Source organism: Saccopteryx leptura, chromosome 3, assembly GCF_036850995.1.
Source record: "Saccopteryx leptura isolate mSacLep1 chromosome 3, mSacLep1_pri_phased_curated, whole genome shotgun sequence".
NCBI lineage: Eukaryota > Metazoa > Chordata > Mammalia > Chiroptera > Emballonuridae > Saccopteryx > Saccopteryx leptura.
The window spans coordinates 192,886,352-192,910,965 of NC_089505.1; the positions used below are offsets into that span (position 1 = coordinate 192,886,352).

General features: G+C 37.5%; 1 protein-coding gene across 4 annotated transcripts in view; it reads right to left on the reverse strand.

Annotated features, from left to right (window-relative positions):
- The window catches only part of DTNBP1 (dystrobrevin binding protein 1), a 160,770-nt gene that overhangs the window by 93,025 nt on the left and 43,131 nt on the right, over positions 1-24,614 (reverse strand). For 3 of the 4 annotated variants that reach the window (XM_066377102.1, XM_066377101.1, XM_066377104.1), the window contains 2 exons: positions 22,474-22,534; positions 15,912-16,044 (listed from right to left, as the gene is read on the reverse strand). In XM_066377102.1, the coding sequence (XP_066233199.1) occupies positions 15,912-16,044; positions 22,474-22,534 (194 nt within the window). The remainder of the gene's footprint in view (positions 1-15,911; positions 16,045-22,473; positions 22,535-24,614) is intronic. The other variant, XM_066377103.1, reaches the window with a different exon arrangement.

Sequence of the window (24,614 nt, forward strand, 5' to 3'; positions counted from 1 at the left end):
AATGCAGTTCATAACAGTTTTGAGTCTATCTTCAGGGACCACATCAAACAGCTAAATATTTGATTACAGCAAGCTGAACTTGAAACAATTTGCAAAAGCTAAAATTTAATGTATTAAAAATGTAACTAAGATTTTTAATAATGTCATAAATGGTATCTAATGAGTTTATGTGGGGAGAATCAAGCAAATGATTATACTAATTGTATTTAGAGTTTTTGGTTTTATGTTAAATGTTAAAACAACTGGGAGATGTATCCTGGAAGGTAGTCCTACTAGCCCTGAGGAAGCAATATTCAGTTTGTGTTAAAACTAGTTCGACTGGGTCTTAGAAAGTCTTAGCTAATAGGTTATTTAAAAGGCTATTTTACTTTGATTAATGATAAGAACTAAAATAATTAAAATTTGATATGGATTCCATTTAACTCTAGGCTACACAGTGCTTTCATGTTACCCTTAGTACCAGCACATTATCCTCAGCATGAAGGTTAAGAGCAGGGTTTGAAGCACAAGCCTGGATGGAACACAGCTCTGCCTCATACAGATGAGACGAGATGAGATACCTCACCAGTGAAAAGAGGGCTAACAGTACATACCCTGCAAAGCTGGCGAAAAGGTTCAATGAGGCAAAGTATGTAAAGTAGCTAACTTAGTACTTGGCAGTAAGTAAATAACTAATGGCTGACCATAAAGAATACAGAGAAAATATTTCTATAAAGATTAGTTAAGTTTTATAAAAGTCATTTAAAACTTAATTTTGACACCAATAATGATCATGGTGTAAATAACACCTATGCATCTAACACACCAAAATAGCAAAAAAATTTTCATTTTTTTCTGGGAAACTTATATACTCGCAAGTCAGACTCAAGGCTATATTCTGAGATTTAAGATCCCTTAACCTTATAAGTGAGGGGATTGTATTTCAAATGATTTTTCTACAATAAAAAGAAAATATGTAATAGAGTCAATTATATTTAAACATTGTTATATTCTTTTTAACTTTTTTATTTTTATTTGGACAGTAATTTTCATTTAGAGACTAGTTCTGTTGGTTGAGTGCAGAGCTAATGAGCCAGAACTCGAATAAGTTGATCCCTTGGCAAGCCAATTAACTTCTCATGTTCTAGGTACAAATTGAACTTGAAGGCCTAGTTCACTTCTGTTAATAAAAATGGGGACCAGGTGAAAACATGTGGCTAGTTTAGTACCAACCTAAACCATTAACAAGAAAGAAACCACAGGTCCACCTGAATAGGCCAACAGCATCATGTTCTCGTGTTGAATAGCAAATTTAGATTTAAAATGCTTGGGACAGTCAGTGGTCATTTTATTGCTAACACCAAATTCATATTTATGTTCTCCCCTTTAAAAAGTTCCAAAGGTTTGCAAGTACTTTAAGAATCCAGTTTAACTCCTTAACTTATTTGGGGGCCTTTCACTGCCTGGCCACACCTATGTTTCCAATTTCATTACTGTTTTGCTTCAGGAAGAGTCCTGCATGTGTCCGTCTCCTGCCTCTGCCTTTCCCGAGACGTCCCTGCTTGCCTCCACTGCCCTACCCTGAGGTCCCTTCCCAGGCTCGGGTCATTGCTATGGCTCCTTCCAGCCCTCAGAGCTCTCTTCTTCTCTGCTTCCACATACCCTGGACCTTATATAGGCTTACACTCTAACTGACATTATACAATTACCTGTGTACTATCATCTTTCTCAGGAATCAGGAAGGGTCTTAACGGTTACAACTGTATTTTTACATCTTTGCATCCTCTGATACCAAGTCTTTTGAATTCAATTAGGAATGATTTCTCGGGACAGAATGAGTGTATCCCTCAAAAGGTAAAATAAAAACCAAGAAGGCAAATCTTTGATTCATGTTCATCTAATTTAAATACTAGGAGGTTATTCTAAATTTTGTAAAAGAAATAAGCATGGGCAGAGAACTCTGAAAACATTATACAACATGATGGTATTTTGTTATTAGTGTATCAAACCAGCCCCCATAATCAGTGAGTTAAAAAAGTTGAAGCAATGAGAATTTTACATTTTAACTCTTAGCAGGCTTGAAATCAGTAATAAAATATAGAAGAACTGTATTGACAAAAATTAATTTTCTCCCCTTTCTACATTAAAACTTTAAATTTGTTCTTTAAATAATAATTACACGCATATATAAGGTTTTCCTAATTGAATGATTTTAGAGCAAGAGGAAGGGGGAGAGAGGAAGAGAGAGAGAGAGAGAGAGAGAAAGAGAGAAACTTCAATCTGTTGTTCCACTCATTTAAGCATTCACTGGTTGACTCTTGCATGTGCCCTGCCTGGGGATCAAACCCACAACCCTGGCATATTGGAACAACACTCTAATCAGCCGAGCTACTTGGCCAGGGCACAAGCATAAAGTATATTCTAAATATTTTATACTGAATTTTAATGGTCATAAATTTAATTTCCCTGTCAGTCTGTTCATTTCCTATTACAAAATGAATTGCATAAATGAGTAAATTTGGTGACCAAACTTAGAATGCACTTACATAAATCACTAGCAGGCCTCCATGGACTCAAATACACCTTTAAAAGCTCAGATCTCCCATTCTGCTCACTGCAACAACAGCATGTGTCTCATTTAGTGATCAGTGGGAAAGATCGGTAGAATTTTATTATGAAAAGCCCTTTGGGAATGCTTGACAGCTGTGCGGGAAAGAGCGTCACAAATCTCTGAGAAGACTGTCCCAAAGGAAGGGAGATTCTGTTTGGAATGTTTCTTTGTGCCATTGTCTCAAATACATATTACCGTATTTCCCCATGTATAAGACACACGTTTTCCCAAAATATTTGGAGTCTAAAAACTGGGTGTGTCCTTTTCAGTAGTTGTAGATTTTTTTACTTGCATTTCCCACTTTTTCGCATGAATGAGGAGTTGTATGAATTTTATGATGAATAAAACTTGAGTTCAAAAACTTTATGTAATACATTTGTTTTTCAAATTTCTGGCCCCAAAAGTAAGGTACGTCTTATACATGGAAGCGTCTTATACATGGGGAAATACAGTATATTTAATGTAACCATATATGAAAAATAAAGCAGCACACTAAAACTAATAATTTCGTATTTAATGAGTACTTCTCTAACAAGACTAATTAGCCTCAAGAAATAAGAAAATCTTTGACTAAAAATCCATAGGACACAGAGGCCAGGTACTAACAAACCACTAGATTCTTCAAATGCTTACATTACTCTTTTATCTAATAAGGTAATACAGTAATGATGGATGACAATAAGTGACTTAACTTGCAAAACTCATCATGAAACAAATTAGATCATTTAGTTCACTATAAGATATCTAAAGATATCTAATGTGCTTCTTGAAGGATGTCATTTCAGAAGGTAACATGGACAGTAAGATAATCTAGTTCATCAAACACAGAGTTGAGACAGTCTCCCTGCTGGATGCTCTCTGAAATTCTGTATGAAAGTAAGATAATAATATATCAGGTTAGGTCAACTAAAAAAAAGCTACAAATTTAGTATATGGCTGTCATTTTCTTACAGCACTTTGTTATCTGAGAATTAACAGAAATCTTCTGGTCTAGATGAAAGTAACAGTCTTTTAAAAGTAGGTCAGGCATTCCAGGATGACGTCAGAGTAATGGCGGGGTAGGAAGCGATACCGATAAATCTCCCCCAAAGCTCAACAAGATCTTCAACCAGAAACAGAAAAACCCATCCTTGGAGCCTCCAGATGTTTCACAATACACCCAAAGGTATGGTCGAGCGAAAAATTGGCTAAATATATAACCAAACCCCGAAGGAATTAGGGAGTAAGAAATGCTCCACCTTCCTCACTAACCTAAACAGGGCGGCTTTCTCTGGGATCTGTGAATATAGAAACTGAGGCGGGCAAAGGGGTGAATAGATCCAGGCCGCGGCACAAACGGCCGAACCAGGCTGTGGCACGGAGATCCAAGCCGAGGAAAAACTGTTCCTGTGGCAACCTGGGCAGTACAAGCTAACACTCGCGCCAAACCCAGACAAAGAAAGACAAGCGGGGCAGCCATTTTACCCGATCTCCTGGTCGGTGCGCGCAGATAGTGGGCGAGAGATTTCTTCCAAAGCCCCGGGAGTGGGTGCCCGTGTTACCCCACAGAGAGGCAGAGCCAGAGGCCTTTGTGTGGGCCGAAAGCGGAATCTCAGGGCAACTCCAGCGCCTTGGGAAAGCCGCGCACGGGAGGGAGCGAGAACTAATTCCAACGGTGGAACTTTTCCGTGCTGGTGGGGGTTTCACTCAGAGGGAAACGCGGTCTGTCTGATATCCTGGTCTGCGCGCGCAGATAGCGAGAGATTCCTCCGAGTGCCTCGGCAGTGCGGCCCGTGTTATCGCACAGAGGGGAAGAGTCAGAGGCCTTTGTGTGGGCCAAAGTGGAATCTCGGGCCGCCCCAGCGCCTTGCAAAAGCCGCGCACGGGGACAGAGCGAGAGCCAATTCCAACGCTGCAACTTTTCCATGTGGTTGGGAGTTTCACTCAGAGAGTGAGACTGCCGGCGGGATATCCTGGTCTGCGCGTGCAGATAGTGAGCTAGAGTTTCCTCCAAGCGCCCCGGAATTGGGCACCCACTTGTGTTACCGGACAGAGTGGCAGAGCCAGAGGTCTCTGAGTGGGCGGAAACCCTACCTGATTATGCTAGCAGCTCTGACTGACTCAGCCTTACCCAGAGCCCTGTGCTGAGTGGAAATAGAGTGGGGAGTTGCCAGCTCTTTGAGCCTCTTACTATCCAGGCAGAGGCAGCAGCAACCCCATAGCTGGATTATCAGGCTACTAATTGAGGAAGGAAAGACTAGGAGAAAGGCTCCAGGAACACGGATTCTCTCACTGTCGGAGCCTATTAAATGCTAATGCGCCTCGACTGCCAACGAGACTAAAGCACAATACATGACATCGCCATAGAGACTTATCAACTGCAAACCTCTACCTGAGCGAGTCAAAGGGGCAGAACCCGGGGTACAGAGACACCGACCAGAAAGAGGGAGAGAAAAGAAAAAGCAAGAAGACAACCTCTCAAAATCAAGAATAATCTGCAGACTTTATAACCTATCCCATTTTATTATATTTGTTCGTTTGTTTCTCTTATCTTCATTCTTGATATTTTTTTTCCTCCTCCAATTTGGCCGATTCACTCTCTGCCAGTCTTACTCTCTCCTCTCCTTGAACTACACTACCCATAAGTGTTACATCTCCCATTATCTTTTCTTTCCTCTTCCTTTCTCTCTATGAGGGCTGCACTCCAAAACTCTTAACTCTCTCCCTCTCTCTCTCTCCTCTTTGTTCTTTTTTCTTCTTTTAGTGGTTCCCTCTTTTTTCTCTCTCTCTCTTTCTTTTCTCCCTCTATATTAGTTTCTTCCTTTCTCCTTTACATCTCCTCTCATTCAAACCTCAATAACAAACAAATTATCTTATCTGGGACTCAAACTTATGTTTGTGGCATTTTGGGGGGTTTTTACTTCACCTTTTTAACTCACTAGCAGTGCTCCCATCCCTGGCTCTCCATTTTATCTAGTTCTTGTTCCACTAAATACAATAGTAATTTTTTAATTTGTCCCCCCATTTTTCTGTTTCCCTCTTATTCCTCTCATCATAACTCTTAGTCAACCAACACCTAAAGCAAATCATTTTATTCTTGACCCAAAATTTTTCCTTATTTGCTTTTTGTGGGTCCATACCCCCTTTTTTCCTTTTTTTTTTTTTTCTTTGCCCCTTTATTACTTTTCCCCAATTCAGGCCCTCCATTACAGGCATTGTTGGTTATAATTCACAGTTCACCACAAGATTTTCCCAAGAAAGGGGGGAGAGGAGAGGAGAGGAAAAAGGAGGGGGGGAATAATTTCCTTTTTTTAAAATTTTTATTTTATTTTATTTTTCTTTATTTCATTATTAATTTTTTTTTAAAAAAACAACTCTTTTTGATTTTTTATTTTTTAACTTTATATTCTTTATTAAATCTCAATACTATCAACAAAACCATCCTCAGATGCCATTAAGGAAGAGAAAATCGAATATCATGGATACAAAAGAAAGAGAGGTAACACAGCTAGATGAGGAAAAATCTATGGAGAAAAAATTTAATATATTGGAAACCTGGAGCTAAATGACAGAGAATTCAAGATAGAAATCCTAAAAATCCTCCGAGATATACAAGAAAACACAGAAAGGCAATTTAGGGAGCTCAGAAAACAACTCAATGAACACAAAGAATATATGTCCAAGGAAATTGAAACTATAAAAACAAATCAAACAGAGATGAAAAACTCAATTCACGAGCTGAAAAATGAGGTAACAAGCTTAGCTAATAGAACAGGCCAGATAGTAGAGAGGATTAGTGAAATAGAAGACAAGCAACTTGAGGCACAACAGAGAGAAGAAGAAAGAGACTCAAAAATTAAAAAAAATGAGATAGCACTACAAGAATTATCTGACTCCATCAAAAAGAATAACATAAGAATAATAGGTATATCAGAGGGAGAAGAGAGAGAAAATGGAATGGAGAACATACTCAAACAAATAACAGATGAGAACTTCCCAAGCCTGTGGAAAGAACTAAAGCCTCAAGTTCAAGAAGCAAACAGAACTCCGAGTTTTCTTAACCCCAACAAACCTACTCCAAGGCATATCATAATGAAATTGGCACAAACCAACAGCAAAGAAAAAATTCTCAAGGCAGCCAGGGAAAAGAAGAATACAACATATAAAGGAAGGCCCATTAGATTATCATCAGATTTCTCAGCAGAAACTCTACAAGCTAGACGAGAGTGGACCCCAATATTTAAAGTCCTGAAAGAGAGGAACTTTCAGCCACGAATACTATACCCATCAAAGCTATCCTTCAAATATGAAGGAGAAATAAAAACATTCACAGATACAGAAAAGAAAACCCCCACTCCAGGAATTACTAAAGGGGGTTCTCCAATCAGATACAAAGAACAAAAAAAAACAGAGCCACAAGTAAAAGCTCCAAGAAGAACACAATAAAACCAAATTTAAACTGTGACAACAACAAAAAGAAAGGGGGGGAGAAGATGGAGATTAACAGTACCAAAGGACGATGGAGTGCAAAAGTACTCACAAAATAGTTCGCTACAATGAACAGGGTAGGGACCCTTTTCATTACTTAAAGGTAACCACTATTGAAAAAACCACCACAGAAGCACATGAAATAAAAAAGATAGCAACAGAGGAAAGATGTATGGAATACAACCAAATAAAAACAAAAGATAGAAAAACGAAAGAGAAGGATCAAACAAGACACAAAACTAACAGAAAGCAAGATAAAAAATGGCAATAGGGAACTCGCACGTGTCAATACTTACACTAAATGTAAACGGATTAAACTCACCAATAAAAAGGCACAGGGTAGCAGAATGGATTAAAAAAGAAAATCCAACTCTATGCTGCCTACAGGAAACTCATCTAAGTAACAAGGATAAAAACAAATTCAAAGTGAAAGGCTGGAAAACAATACTCCAAGCAAATAACATCCAAAAAAAAGCAAGCATAGCAATACTCATATCTGATAATGCTGACTACAAGACAGAAAAAGTACTCAGAGACAAAAATGGCCATTTCATAATGGCTAAGGGGACACTGAATCAAGAAGACATAACAATTCTTAATATATATGCACCAAACCAAGGAGCACCAAAATATATAAGACAGCTACTTATTGACCTTAAAACAAAAACTGACAAAAATACAATCATACTTGGAGACCTCAGTACACCGCTGACGGCTCTAGATCGGTCATCCAAACAGAGAATCAACAAAGACATAGTGGCCTTAAACAAAACACTAGAGCACCTGGATATGATAGACATCTACAGGACATTTCATCCCAAAGTGACTGAGTATACATTTTTCTCCAGTGTACATGGATCATTCTCAAGAATTGACCATATGTTGGGCCACAAAAGCAACATTAGCAAATTCACAAAAATCGAAGTTGTACCAAGCATATTTTCTGATCATAAAGCCTTGAAACTAGAAATCAACTGCAAAAAAGAGGAAAAAAATCCCACAAAAATGTGGAAACTAAACAACATACTTTTAAAAAATGAATGGGTCAAAGAAGAAATAAGTGCAGAGATCAAAAGATATATACAGACTAATGAAAATGACAATACGACATATCAGAATCTATGGGATGCAGCAAAAGCAGTGATAAGAGGGAAGTTCATATCACTTCAGGCCTATAGGTACAAACAAGAGAGAGCCCAAGTGAACCACTTAACTTCACACCTTAAGGAACTAGAGAAAGAAGAACAAAAAAAAACCCAAAACCAGCCGAAGAAAGGAGATAATAAAAATCAGAGCAGAAATAAATGAATTAGAGAACAGAAAAACTATAGAAAAAATTAATAGAACAAGGAGCTGGTTCTTTGAAAAGATCAACCAAATTGACAAACCCTTGGCAAGACTTACCAAGGAAAAAAGAGAAAGAACTCATATAAACAAAATCCAAAATGAAAGAGGAGAAATCACCACGGACACCGTAGATATACAAAGAATTATTGTAGAATACTATGAAAAACTTTATGCCACTAAATTCAACAACCTAGAAGAAATGGATAAAGTCGTAGAACAATACAACCTTCCTAGACTGAGTCAAGAAGAAGCAGAAAGCCTAAACAGACCTATTAGTAGAGAAGAAATAGAAAAAACCATTAAAAACCTCCCCAAAAATAAAAGTCCAGGCCCTGACGGCTATACCAGCGAATTTTATCAAACATTCAAAGAAGACTTGGTTCCTATTCTACTGAAAGTCTTCCAAAAAATTGAAGAAGCAATACTTCCAAACACATTTTATGAGGCCAACATAACCCTCATACCAAAACCAGGCAAGGATGGCACAAAAAAAGAAAACTACAGACCAATATCTCTAAAGAATACAGATGCTAAAATACTAAACAAAATACTAGCAAATCGAATACAACAACATATTAAAAAAATAATACATCATGATCAAGTGGGATTCATCCCAGAATCTCAAGGACGGTTCAACATACGTAAAACGGTTAACATAATACACCATATCAACAAAACAAAGAACAAAAACCATGTGATCTTATCAATAGATGCAGAACAGGCTTTTGATAAAATACAACACAATTTTATGTTTAAGACTCTCAACAAAATGGGTATAGAAGGAAAATATCTCAACATGATAAAGGCCATATATGATAAACCATCAGCTAACATCATATTAAATGGCACAAAACTGAAGGCTTTCCCCCTTAAATCAGGAATAAGACAGGGTTGTCCACTCTCTCCACTCTTATTTAATGTGGTACTAGAGGTTCTAGCCAGAGCAATCAGACAAGACATAGAAATAAAAGGTATCCATATCGGAAAAGAAGAAGTAAAGGTATCACTTTTTGCAGATGATATGATCCTATACATCGAAAACCCCAAAGAATCCACAAAAAGACTACTAGAAACAATAAGCCAATACAGTCAGGTTGCAGGATACAAAATTAACATACAGAAGTCAATAGCCTTTCTATATGCCAACAATGAAACAATTGAGAATGAACTCAAAAGAATAATCCCCTTCACGATTGCAACAAAAAAAATAAAATACTTAGGAATAAACATAACAAAGAATGTAAAGGACTTATATAATGAAAACTATAAACCATTGTTAAGGGAAATCAAAAAAGATATAATGAGATGGAAGAATATACCTTGTTCTTGGCTAGGAAGAATAAATATAATCAAGATGGCTATATTACCCAAAGCAATATACAAATTTAATGCAATTCCCATCAAACTTCCAATGACATTTTTTAAAGAAATAGAGCAAAAAATCATCAGATGTATATGGAACTATAAAAAACCCTGAATAGCCAAAGCAATCCTAAAGAAAAAGAATGAAGCTGGGGGCATTACAATACCTGACTTCAAACTCTATTATAGGGCCACGACAATCAAAACAGCATGGTATTGGCAGAAAAATAGACACTCAGACCAATGGAACAGAATAGAAAGTCCAGAAATAAAACCACATATATATAGTCAAATAATTTTTGATAAAGGGGCCAACAACACACAATGGAGAAAAGAAAGCCTCTTCAATAAATGGTGCTGGGAAAACTGGAAAGCCACATGCAAAAGAATGAAACTGGACTACAGTTTGTCCCCCTGTACTAAAATTAACTCAAAATGGATCAAAGATCTAAACATAAGACCTGAAACAATTAGGTACATAGAAGAAGACATAGGTACTCAACTCATGGACCTGGGTTTTAAAGAGCATTTTATGAATTTGACTCCACAGGCAAGAGAAGTGAAGGCAAAAATTAATGAATGGGACTACATCAGACTAAGAAGTTTTTGCTCAGCAAGAGAAACTGATAACAAAATAAACAGACAGCCAACTAAATGGGAAATGATATTTTCAAACAACAGCTCAGATAAGGGCCTAATATCCAAAATATACAAAGAACTCATAAAACTCAACAGCAAACAAACAAACAATCCAATAAAAAAATGGGAATGGGATATGAACAGACACTTCTCCCAGAAAGAAATACAAATGGCCAACAGATATATGAAAAAATGCTCATCTTCTTTAGCTATTAGAGAAATGCAAATCAAAACTGCAATGAGATACCACCTCACACCTGTTCGAATAGCTATTATTAGCAAGACAGGTAATAGCAAATGTTGGAGAGGCTGTGGAGAAAAAGGAACCCTCATACACTGTTGGTGGGAATGTAAAGTAGTACAACCATTATGGAAGAAAAGTATGGTGGTTCCTCAAAATACTTAAAATAGAACTACCTTATGACCCAGCAATCCCTCTACTGGGTATATACCTCAAAAACTCAGAAACATTGAAACGTAAAGACACATGCAGCCCCATGTTTATTGCAGCATTGTTCACAGTGGCCAGGACATGGAAACAACCAAAAAGCCCATCAATAGATGACTGGATAAAGAAGATGTGGCACATATACACTATGGAATACTACTCAGCCATAAGAAATGATGACATCGGATCATTTACAGCAAAATGGTGGGATCCTGATAACATGATACGAAGCAAAATAAGTAAATCAGAAAAAACCAGGAACTGCATTATTCCATACCTAGGTGGGACATAAAAGTGAAACTAAGAGACATTGATAAGAGTGTGGTGGTTACGGGGGGAAGGGGGGAAAATGAGAGGGAAAGGGGGAGGGGGAGGGGCACAAAGAAAACTAGATAGAAGGTGACAGAGGACAATCTGACTTTGGGTGATGGGTATGCAACATAATTGAACGACAAGATAACCTGGACTTGTTATCTTTGAATATATGTATTCTGATTTATTGATGTCGCCCCATTAAAAAAATAAAATTAAAAAAAAAAAGTAGGTCATAAAAAATAAACTAAGCAATAGAGAAAATTCAGAAAAGCCCTTAATAGTTTAAATTTCAATAATGAAATAGGGTTAGACTACCCTCTAGTGGAAGTTCAAGAGAATTCAATAAATAATTTGTAAATATTTTAGTAGTTTTATGATAAAACACTATGATTATTACACAGAATGAGAAAGTATATAGAATCTGGATGACAACATTCCATTTTATCTTTACACTGCCTTTTTTGTTTGTTTGTTTCTTTTTAGATACAGAGAGAGAGTCAGAAAGAGGGATAGATAGGGGCAAACAGACACGAACTGAGAGAGATGAGAAGCATCAATCATTAGTTTTTTGTTGTGACACCTTAGTTGTTCATTGATTGCTTTCTCATATGTGCCTTGACTGGGGGGAGGGGGCTACAGCAGACCGAGTAACCCCTTGCTCGAGCCAGCGACCTTGGGTCCAAGCTGGTGAGCCTTGCTCAAACCAGATGAGCCTGCGGTCAAGCTGGCGACCTCGGAGTCTCGAACCTGGGTCCTCTGCATCCCAGTCCAATGCTCTATCCACTGTGCCACTGCCTCGTCAAGCTACACTGCCTTTCAATGCACAGAAAACTATAGTTTATCTCATAATATTTCATGCTGTGGTTTTACATTCAGAACTATTGTGCAGGACAAGTTAAACTGCATAATATCCATCCAAGCCCTCTGTCAAAGAACAATGGATTTGTAAAGACTACAGAAACTCCTGCCAGGATGTCAGCATCTTGATAGCAGGTGTCTGGTCTTACTTGCTGCTGTATCCCCGGAGTCTACCAACAGCACATGCACCCAGCAGATACCTAATATGCACTGGGCACTGTGCTGAATGCTTTGTAACTGTCATTCAAGCCTACAAATACCCTAGGAAGCAGGTGCTCTCATCTTCATTCTCTAGATGAAGATCTCAGAGCTTGGAGCAATTAAGAAATCTGCTTGGTATCTCACAGAAAAGAAGTTGTGGAACTGGGATCTAAACCTAGCGGCCCGCGGGCCGCGAGTTTGAGACCCCTGCTCTAGATGAAGATCCCAGAGCTTGGAGCAATTAAGAAACCTGCTTGGTATCTCACAGAAAAGAAGTTGTGGAACTGGGATCTAAACCTAGATCTGCGAGTAAGTTCTTAGCCTTTATTTTCCGGTTCTTAGCATACTTTTATATATATAAATTTTTTTAATGACAAGCTTTACCAGTAATTATCTACTACACATGCTTTTGTAAGGTGGATGAATCACACTCCATTAAAATAAAAACCCAACATGAATGGATTATTCCTTGTTACTCAACAATTCCTGAGGGATTAAGTAATCAGTTGTTATTTTTAAGCCATAGGATAATGCAGCTAAAAGCACCACCAAAGGTCCAAATTGCTCACATTATATAAAGCCTTTCCTCTTTAATTAAAGAGCAGGCTCTAGAGAACAGAGCAAGACTAAGAGTTAAGTAGCCTAGCAAATGGAGGGGCTGACTAGATATATTAGATACAACAGTGAAAAGAAAAGTTCAAAGAAGTTACGGAAACCTGTGACTAAATATAGGCCAGTTACTATTTTCTTCTGTTATTTTTATTTTTTATTATTGTTTGACTTGTTAACATTACATCAAGGTTCAGGTGATGATAAGAGATATTTTGAGGCTATCAAAAAATAAAAGAATTCAGTATTTGAGTGAACATTTAAAATACTAAGTGCTTCTAATACCTAAGAATGATGCACAAATTCATTAAAATGAATTCATAAACTACACTAATATGGATATATGTTTATATAACCTATGCCACCAAATTTGGCTTCAAAATACTTTCCTACTATAAAGAATATCAGCACTAATTCCAAGAAGCTTTAGTTGTTCCTCTAAAAGTCACACTTTCAAAACACCTCTTTAAAAGCTTATTCTAGGTCAACAAATACCAGGCCTTTTGAATTCCAGTCGAACTTACTATCTCTTACAGTAAGCCTTTCATCACTAAGTATAAATATCAGGCAACTAACAGCAATAGGTTAAAATACAAAGGAAGCATGAATTTCAATGACTAATGATATTCAGATTGGCAATAAGTGTAAAAACCAACCATCTAGGATTTTAGAGGTATTGTCTAAGAAAACTGATAAACCATCCAAAAAGAGCTGTAGATAAATTAGATACAGACTAGGGAAAAAAATCTGATGTAAATTATTTGGAAGTTATCATCTGTCCGGAAGAGTAGTTTCAAGAATCCTTTAACTGTTATTTGCCATTGGCATTTGGTGTCCTCAGATGAACAAAGACAGAGGATTCAAGTGAGCATTCAAGAAGCCCACCCCATTCATTTCAGAAGCCATGATGCAGTTTCTAAAGAAGGAGGTCATACATCACTAAATATCCAACTTTTTTCAGGATATTGGGATCTTAATTGAGAATGAAAATACATACATTCTATTTTAAGAATGACATATAAAAACTGCATTTTCTAAGCAGAAAAGACTATGAAAATAATTAGAATTGTGTCAAGATACACGTAATCAGCAGAGTGATATCAAACAAAGAACCTCTCTAAATAGAATTCACTCTAAGCTGGCCAAAAAAAAAGGGGGGGGGGGGAGGTTACCAGGTTACCATAGAAGAAAATCTCTGCAAAGAAATATACGACCAATGAAAAGCAAGCAACTCAAAGACATACAGGAACATAAGCTAAAAGAAAGTGGCTGAAGAAAAAATTCAATGTATCTTGGAAGCTATTTCAGTTTGTTATCAAGGCTTGAGAAAGATCATGATAAGAGGGGCAAATGGAGAGGGCAGCCACAGCTATCCCACATTTCTCCTGAGACCCAGGATCTTTTCCATGCCCTGCCTTCAGAAATAACAAATCTCCAACACCAGAAAATACTGTCACAGCCAGGGCCTTATGAATGCAGTTCCTGAGGCCTACTGACAGCTGTCATCCTAACTACCTCACCCCCAACTGGGACATTGCGGGATCCTGGATCCACATCATATGTGACCCGAAGCAAATCACAGCCTCTTCAAGCCTTACTTTCCTTATCGGTAAAGTAGGGTAAAATTACTTATGTAGGGTTCTTATAAGAATTAAAGATAATGCTTATAAGACACCAAAATAGTAGCTGCCATTAGCTACTATTATCAACAACAGCATTCCAAAAACCATTCAGATAACTTTATTCACACAGAAAAAAACTGTTTTAGCATTTGCTAATTACTTGTTTTGTAAGTCATTTTTGTTTTGCTTTAAAAAAAGGTGATACTGAAAAACAGGAAGAGATACAGATGACAGAGTATTCTTACCTTCTTACCCATGAGATTGGACCAGGTTATTAGCACAAGAAGCTTATCTCCTATGCAGACAGCTCCTATCCCTTACTCTACTAAGACCTCAAGCTTGGTTAGAAAATAGTAAGCCACAATATTATCCTAAGATGTGGCACTGGCGAACACAGAAGTTAACTTTCTAAATATAAACTTAAGAAATAAAGAATATCAGCATAATTCATTGCAATAAAAAAAACCACCCAAAATATAAACTTCCACAAAGTATAAATTTAGACAAACATGTACCCTCATTTAACTGGATTTGCTTGCTCTCTTCAGTTTGAACAGAAAAAAGCATACTGCAAGTCACGGCGCTCTCCGCAGACCTAATTTTAAATGAAACAGCTTCCAGAGGATATACCATAGTCAGGACGAAGTTAGCCTAATCCATTTCTATATTTATACTTTTAAATAGAGATCTAATGTCACAAAGACACCCTAAGTACTTTAAGAATTTTTTTAAAAAAATTATAACTATGTTTCCTAAACTGAACTGAGCCAGAAAAGTTATTGGCATAGTTTAGCCCTTTGAGTAGTAGTGAGTGTTTTGCATGCTCACTGACCCCGAGGAGTGAGATTTTTTTCAAAAAATTAAATGAGTTCCAGTTCCAGTTTTATTAACTTAAAATCATATTTGTTTGGCCCTGGCAGGTTGGCTCAGCAGTAGAGCGTCGGCCTGGCGTGCAGGGGAACCGGGTTCGATTCCCGGCCAGGGCACATAGGAGAAGCGCCCATTTGCTTCTCCACCCCCACCCCCTCCTTCCTCTCTGTCTCTCTCTTCCCCTCCCGCAGCCAAGGCTCCATTGGAGCAAAGATGGCCCGGCGCTGGGGATGGCTCCTTGGCCTCTGCCCCGGGCGCTAGAGTGGCTCTGGTCGCAGCAGAGCGACGCCCCGGAGGGGCAGAGCATCGCCCCCTGGTGGGCAGAGCGGCGCCCCTGGTGGGCGTGCCGGGTGGATCCCGGTCGGGCGCATGCGGGAGTCTGTCTGACTGTCTCTCCCCGTTTCCAGCTTCAGAAAAATACAAAAAAAAAAAAAAATTAAATTAACTAGGATGTACTACTTTCCAAAAAATCCTGTTAACTACAAATTTAATGTATTCTTAGAAAGTTCTGAAATTATACCAGGTCCTGGCCAAATTATTTTCTTTCCTAAAGGTAATGTACAGATGTGAACATAAAACTTACTCAGAGTCGCCATCACGGACTCCAGATCTGCTATGAGACCTGGAAGCTGCTGAAGCTGCTCCTGCAGCTCAATCAGGCTCGTCTTCTTTCTCTCCCAGTGTGCTAAGAGCATCACCACCTCGCTGTCCACCAGCTACAACACAAAGAGGAAGGCTAAAATAAAACCAGATTTTAAGCACAAAGAAATCATAGCCTAATGACAGCTGGTCAATGTTATCTTTAACTGACTATAAGCAACAGGACACTCAAAAAAAGATTGAAGTTTTTTTCTTTAATAGAAAACAACCACCTTAACATTTAGTACAGAAAACCTCAAATTATTGCTTGTCTTAGTGCATTTTAACCTAGAGAACAGAAAGTTCAGAATGACCTTAAAATCACTTTTAAGTATACCCTATTTTTTTAGTAAACACTGTATTTGAAAATCTAGGAAAAAAAAAACAACTATCACTAAAAACTGAAAACAGACAAAAACAACCCAAAACATAATTATTGGGTAATTACTTGCTTTACAAAAGAAATTCTTTTAACAGAAATGTCCCCTAATGCATTTGGATTATACTATGATTTAATTTACATTTAACAGGAACACTTACTATATATAAGGTAAATGGTACTGGTCTGCAAAGAAATTTTGAGGCAATTGATTAATTCCAGAAAAAGGAAAAAAGGATTTATGTTGACAAAGAAGTAATTCAGATGTAAAGGATTGCTAACTTCAGGGCAGTGAGACACTATAATAGTCTGAAATAATTCTAAGTTCTTTTACTGAGGATTCTAAAGAAAATGACAGATACCAGTTTCTCCCAGACAATTTTGTTTTGGTCTTAACATGGTGGGAGGGGAATGAACCTAGAACAAAATTTAGAAGCAGCAAGGAGAGAACATTTTTTGAATACATCATCAATGATAAGCAAGAATTGTGAACTCACATTAGTACAATAAAGATAAAGATGACAAAATTCATTGTATAACCAAGAAAAGCATTTGAGCCTGACCAGGTGGTGGTGCAGTGGACAGAACATTGGACTTGGATGCAGAGGACTCAGGTTCAAAACCCTGGGGTTGCCAGCTTGAGCACAGGCTCACCAGCTTGAGCACAGGGTCACTGGTTTGAGCATGGGATCATAGACATGACCCCATGGTCGCTGCCTTGAAGCCCAAGGTCACTGGCTTGATCCCAAGGTAGCTGGCTTGAGCAAGGGGTCACTCGCTCTGCTGTAGCCCCCTCAGTCAAGGCACATATGAATGAGAAAGCAATCAATGAACAACTAAAAAGCTGTAACGAAGAATTGATGCTTCTTCATCTCTCTACCTTCCTCTCTGTCTGTCCCTATCTGTCCCTCTCTCTCTCTGTCACAAAATGAATTTGAATTTTATATGTAAATCAGAGTTCATAGTTAAGTTATAGTAAATAAAAAGGCAATTTATACATCCCAAGATTAAGAGTCTTTACCAGTTGAAACATGAACACAACTGATTCTTATTGAATCTCACTACAGAAAGAACTTCAGAGGAATAAAAATATTAAAACAAGATATAAAATAAAATTATTTGTAGTGCTAGATTGTTTCTAAAGTTGAACATTCTAGGAAATTCACAACATTGAAATGAAAGAACAAAGCTACAATAAAGAGGTCAGCAAGCTGCCTAGTTTCCTCACTGAGCCCCACCTTCCACACCTCCCCACTGTTTTCAGCCCACATTGGAGGGATAACTGCATCATCTCGTACATATAAGCCTCAAATGAGCTGGTGGGATGACACTAAGCTTTATTCAAGTTACAGTTTTCATTATTTTGTATACTTAAAAATGCCTACTGGTTTTAAAATGATCCCTAACAGTAGTTTGAAAAATACTGAGCAGTCTTCATAGACAAACTGTGATGCAATCATCAGGGAATTAAGGCTTGAAACAAAAATCTGTGTTCATAAAATTCACTTAAAACAGTCAATGAACTTCCAGAGCCAGACTATCCTGCTATCTGCCAGGTACTGTTTTAGTCACTAGAGATAAAATGGTGAACAAAACAGGAAAAAAAAATTCTGCCTACTTTGGTGCTTATATTTTGGTAGCAGGTCTCACAAATTCTTCTAGTTTCAGTATTAAACTCTTAAAAGAAAAATAATAATTCCTATCTCACAGGGTTGGTTTGAGAATAAATATAATTATATTTTTCTGGCACATGGTATATCTTTAAAAAAGTCTCTTAAATCTTAATTATTCTAGTTAATTAGATTAACAACTTGAAAAACCTAGAATAAACAATTTTTAGATACTAGTCATTCTTTTTTTTTAAATTTATTTTTATTATTAATTTTAATGGGGTGACATTGATAAATCAGGGTACATATGTTCAGAGAAAACATCTCCAGGTTATTTTGACATTTGATTATGTTGCATTCCCATCACTCAAAGTCAAATTGTCTTCCGTCACCGATACTAGTCATTCTTTTTGAGAGAGAGAGTAAAAGAGAGAGTGAGAGAGTGGAAGTGCGGTGGAGAGATGAGAAGCATCAAATAATAGTTGCTTTAGTTTTGGGTTTTTTTAATTGATTGTGTCTCAAACATGCCTTGATGGAGATGGGGGGATCTCAAGCCAGCGATCCTTGTGTTCAAGCCAGTGACCATGGGATCATGTCGGTGATACCATACTCAAGCCAGGGACCCAGTGCTCAAGCTAGTGAGCTTGTGCTTAAACTGAAGAGTCCGCACTCTAGCCAGCAACCTCAGGGTTTCAAACCAGGGCATTCAGCGTTCTGGGCTGACACTCAATCTGCTGGCTGCCTCCAGTCAGGCATACTAGCTATTTCTTAAAATTAAAATGCAGCATTTAAATATTAAAATTTGACTATAGTCTATCTAATTCAAGCCTTCCACAAAATAAAATATATCCTAAACACAGAATATAAGAAGTGTAGTATATATTAAAAAGAATATGTCAGAATACACTAAAATATCATTTTCATTAAAGAGTAGGAGGTTGAATGGCTTCTAAGAAATCATCATTAATAATTATGTAATAATACTAAAACATTATAAGTATTTTCCAGGCTCTGTGCTAAGCAATTTACACGTATTCTCTCATTTAAACCACATGCCAACCTTATAAAATGAGCACTGTTACCACTTTCATTTTATAATTATAGACACTGAGGCATAATGAAGCTAAATCACTTTCCCAAGGGCCACAGTGGAACTAGATTCAATCCCAGGGACTCTTGACATGTAAGCCCATGCCCTTAAATTAATATTCTGGGGACTGTGCTATACGGCTACAGGAAAGAAAGAAGAAAAGTGAAAAACCAGCAAATAAAAGGGTGCTGCAAAACTGTACTTAAACTCTACTGAATGGTAAAAAATGACCTATCTCCAGAAGGCCAATGTTTTCCGTCTGGTCCAAGTAAACATTTCTGAATAAACCCAGATTTACACTAGGAAATCAAGTTAAAGGAAGAAGACAGACAAACCCATTGTGCTTCATCAAAATTCCTTCCTGAGAACACTGAAGCTAGCAGAAGGGGGAAAAAAAGGTAGGGATCATCAATGACTACAAAATGGCTAATAACAGGACCATACTGTGTATAAACTCAACAATTCAGAGTTTGAGGGTATGTGTTTTCCACACTCTTTTATTTGATAAGCTGGGTAAGTGGTGGTATGCCATTTTATAGAGGAGGAAACTAAAACAGACTAATTTATGTGTCGAAGGTCAAAATGTATTAGTGCAGAAACTAGGATTTCTAACACCCAGTTCAGGTCACCTTTTACCACAGGAAGAGAGGAGAACCAGGTTGGAACAGAGTGAAGCATGTCTAACTTAACCAGCTTACAGAGCAAACTATTGGACAAAAAAGAAATTCAACTTTGGAGTTGAATTTGAAGGCAAGCAAATATTCTACGATAATAGAAATTACAAACAGATAATGTACTTTAAGTCTAACTTTAAAAAATGGTCCTCAGAGTCTAACCCCTAAGTCAATATTAACTATTCATTTATATATTGCTAAGGGAGAAAAAAACAACAACAAAGAACTTGTAGGAAAAACTTAGACAACAAAGTTATTGTTGATCATAGCTGTTTGTTTTCTAAGATACTTATCTGAATTTTAAGACTAGGTAGTAAAGTTAGCTTTAAATTAGATGAGTATAAAGTAATTTGTTAAAGAAGACTGAATTGCCCTTACATACATTTGTCCTGGTAGGCTCACATAGGTTTAAAGCCACCAAAGACACATGAGCATGGCCTGACAAAATAAACATATGACAGATTTAATGCTACAAATCTTAAAAGATAGACGTATGTTTCAACAACACATCAGAAGGCTTAAAATTTTTTTTTCATTTTTAAAGTTGAGTACTACATTTCTGGAGAGCAACAGAGGTACTTTGATTAGATGTGGATCTTAAAATAATCAAGTACTCAACTATGAAAAAATTTCCCCAAATAGCAACAACAGATCTTACATAAATTCTTTCTCCTATATTTATTTTATTATGAAATACTTCTTTCAATCAAAAGAGTAAGTTTTTTAAAGACCCTCTACAGCCCTAGCTGGATAACTTGGTTAGTTAGAGCATCATCCCAAAGCACAGAGGTTGCTGGTTTGATACCCGGTCAGGGCACTTACAGGAACAGATCAATGTTCCTGCTTCTCTCTCTTATTCATTGTAATCCATTTTTATTTCTTTAAAAACTTTGTATATACATATTTAATAGTCTGTATTCAATAGCGCTATATGTGAAGTCCTTTGTAGATCTAAATCTTACTCTGGTTCTGGTGATTCTCAAACTTTTGGTAATACATTTGGGTGTTTGCTAAGGTGGTGGTGAGAAAGTAACTTGTAGGAATATTGAGAGGCCTAGGCTTACAAAGTTTCAGCCATGTAAAATTTGTGTTTGTATCTGATGGGTATCAAGAAACACAGTCCCCTGTGGCCCTTCATTTATTTATGTAGTGGTTCCTCCATCATGCAGGAAGTATCAATTAGGGCCCCACACTCATGTGAGGCCAAGGCCATGGTAACAAAACCAAAAAGGAAACTATATTTAGTCCAAGTTGTCATAAAGACAGGCAGGTTTCCTTGTTTCTTACGTTTGTCAATAATTAGCTTTTATTTTTTATTTTTTCCCTACTGTAATCTTTCACTGAGGGATGTAGCCACTTCAAAGATACAAAAGCTGGCCCTGGACATTTGGCTCAGTGGTAGAGAGTTGGCCTGACATGTGGATGTTCCTGGTTCGATTCCCGGTCAGGGCACACAGGAGAAGTGCCCATCTGCTTCTCCACCACCCCCCTCTCTTCCTCTCCTGTAGCCATGGCTTGATTGGAGCAAGTTGGCCCCAGGCACTGAGGATGGCTCCATAGTATCTGTCTCAGGTGCTAAGAAGAGCTCAGTTGCTGAGCAATGGAGCAAAGCCCCAGATGTGCAGAGCATTGCCCTGTAGGGGGCTTGCTGGGTGGATCCCAGTTGGGGTGCATGCGGGAGTCTGTCTGTCTCCCCTCCTCTCAATAATTAAAAAAAAAGAGAGATTCAAGAGCTTTATGCAGAGCTCCTGCTTTATGCAGGAGTCAGATTCATTTCCCCATAGACAAAGTCTCCTATCCCCATAAACCTCTAAAACTTTTGTTTTACTATTTTACCCCAGCTTCTGTGTGTGTTGTTTTTTTAGCCACTCTGATTTTAGTTCCCTTTTCATTTTTTTTTCAGCACTTTAGGATCTCCCTCAATTTTTGTGAGCTTAATACATTAAAAAAGAAAACACCTTTTTAAAATCTATCCAGCATTTAAGGGTTTTATATCTACAGAGCTTTTCAAAGTACCTAGTCTACCATAGGGCCAAAAATTTACATTCACCCCTTTTTTAGTAATTTCTCAAAGAAACATTAATTTCTAAATTTCATTGTATTACTCCATTGTATATAACTATTACAACTTCACTAATTTAGGAAAATGGTAAAGAAAGTCAGTCTAAATTAATTTAAAGTCAGAATCACAAAAATGTTTTTATAAAGAAAGTTTGATCGACATCAATTGTACAGAGTATTTGATCTTGGCTGATAAATCTCTATGTACATGTACCAAATAATTTTAATTACAAGTCACTTTTATCCACACTGCTAAAGAATAGTTTTCTTCTAAGTGAACTAAGGATGACCCCCTAAAACTTTTATGTTTATTTGCTAAGCAAATTAGTGACTTTATGTAGACTGAACAAAGTTAAACTTTTGTTCAAATAATAAAAAATTCTTAAATAGTGGGTAAAATAAATTATACTTTATAACTTACATATTGAAGTATCAGATTCAAATTCAAAGCATATTGAAGCATCAGATTCAAATTATACCTAAATGAACAAAGTATTTACTTGTGACTTGGGAATAAAAGTCAAACTCTCTCTGCCTGAATATTTGACTAAGATGCTACAAAAATGTGCCTTATTTAGGGAGTTCCATAATCAACTGAAAAATTCAATTTCAGATATCCTGAAAAACATTTTAATACAATTACAAATTAAATTTCTTAAAAACTAGCATAAGATTAGCTAATAATTCTTCACCTCTCCAGCACTCGCACATTCTTTAGCTCTTCTGTGAAGTGAAGCCCATGTATCTTCATACCTAAAAAAAGCAAAAATTAATTCAAAATTTTAGTGTTTTAAAACATTAAAAAAAAATCTAAATATGAGCCTGGAACATCCCATGTTGTCTGAAAAGAAAAGCTCAAAAAATAATGAAAATATGTCACAAAGACACAAGTCAACTTGAAGGATTTCCAATGCCAAACCTGCAAGAATCCGAGCAATACAATAAATAATGGTAGTAATAGGTTATAACTCAAAAAGTTAAACATCCATGAGCTCATAGTAATTTAAATAATTAAAAAATAAAGGAAATCAATGGAAGCAAAAACTGGTTCTTCAAAAAGATTGATAGCCCTGGCCGGTTGGCTCAGTGGTAGAGCATCAGACTGGCGTGCAGGAGTCCCGGGTTCAATTCCCAGCCAGGGCACACAGGAGAAGCGCCCATCTGCTTCTCCACCCCTCCCCCTCTCCTTCCTCTCTGTTTCTCTCTCTTCCCCTCCCACAGCCAAGGCTCCATTGGAGCAAAGTTGGCTCTGGCGCTGAGGATGGCTCCATGGCCTCTGCCTCAGACACTAGAATGGCTCTGGTTGCAACAGAGCAATGCCCCAGATGGGCAGAGCATTGCCTCCTGGTGGGCATGCCGGGTGGATCCCGTTCGGGCACATGCGGGAGTCTGTCTGACTACCTCCCTGTTTCCAACTTCAGAAAAATACAAAAAAAAAAAAATATTAATAAAATTAAACTTTTTGACAGCATAAAAAAATAAAAGAGGTAACTCAAATAACATTAGAAACAGAAAGGGACATATTATTAATAATTCTACAGATATAAAAAGGATAAGAGAGTACTATAGATAATTGTATGCCAAAACACTGGATAATCCTGTTGAAATAAATTCCTAGAAATACAAAACCTACCAAGACCGACTCCGAAAGAAACAGAGAATATGAATAGATCCATAACTAGTAAGGAGACTGGATCAGTAATCAAAACCTCCCTCCTGAACAACGATGCATCGAAAAGAAATAAAAAGACTACAGTTACCTTGAAACAAAAAATGGGAACACAACATGCCAAAACATATTCAGCAAAAGCACTTCTAAGAGGGAGATTCATAGCAATAAACACCCACATTAAAAAGACCCTAAATAGCCCTGGCCGGTTGGCTCAGCGGTAGAGCGTCGGCCTGGCGTGCGGGGGAACCGGGTTCGATTCCCGGCCAGGGCACACAGGAGAAGCGCCCATTTCTTCTCCACCCCCCCCTTCCTCTCTGTCTCTCTCTTCCCCTCCTGCAGCCAAGGCTCCATTGGAGCAAAGATGGCCCGAGTGCTGGGGATGGTTCCTTGGCCTCTGCCCCAGGCGCTAGAGTGGCTCTGGTCGCGGCAGAGCGACGCCCCGGAGGGGCAGAGCGTCGCCCCCTGGTGGGAGTGCCGGGTGGATCCCAGTCGGGCGCATGCGGGAGTCTGTCTGACTGTCTCTCCCGTTTCCAGTTTCAGAAAAATACAAAAAAAAAAAAAAAAAGACCCTAAATAAACAACCTAACGCTATCCCTTAAAGAACTAGAAAAGAAACAAACTGAACCAAAGCTAGAAAGAAGGAAATAATAAAGATCACAGCAGAAATAAAAAGTAGAGAATAGGAAAACAACAGAAAAGATTAACCAAACTATGACTTGGTCCTTTGAGAAGATAAACAAAATTGACACCTTTAGCTAGACTTAACAAGAGAAATAAAGGACCAAAATCAACAAAATTATAAATGAAAAAGGAGACATTTTAACGGATACCACAGAAATATAAAGGATCATAAGAAGCTAGTATGAATAACTATATACACCAACATACACTGCTCACAAAAATTAGGGAATATTTCAAAATGAATATGAAATGATAAAAAAAGAAGCCTTTGATTTTTTTTATTAAATAAGAACATCAGAAAAGCAAATGACAAATCAAAGAAAGTTGTTCAACTATGCAAATGAGATGCAAAACCAACTTTTATTTCATTGGTGAAAATGCACTATACAAAAGGCTGAAAGTACTAGAGTATCTGCACGTTCTCTGATTCCCTAATTTTTGTAAGCAGTATATTAGGCACCCTAGGAAAAACTGGAAAAA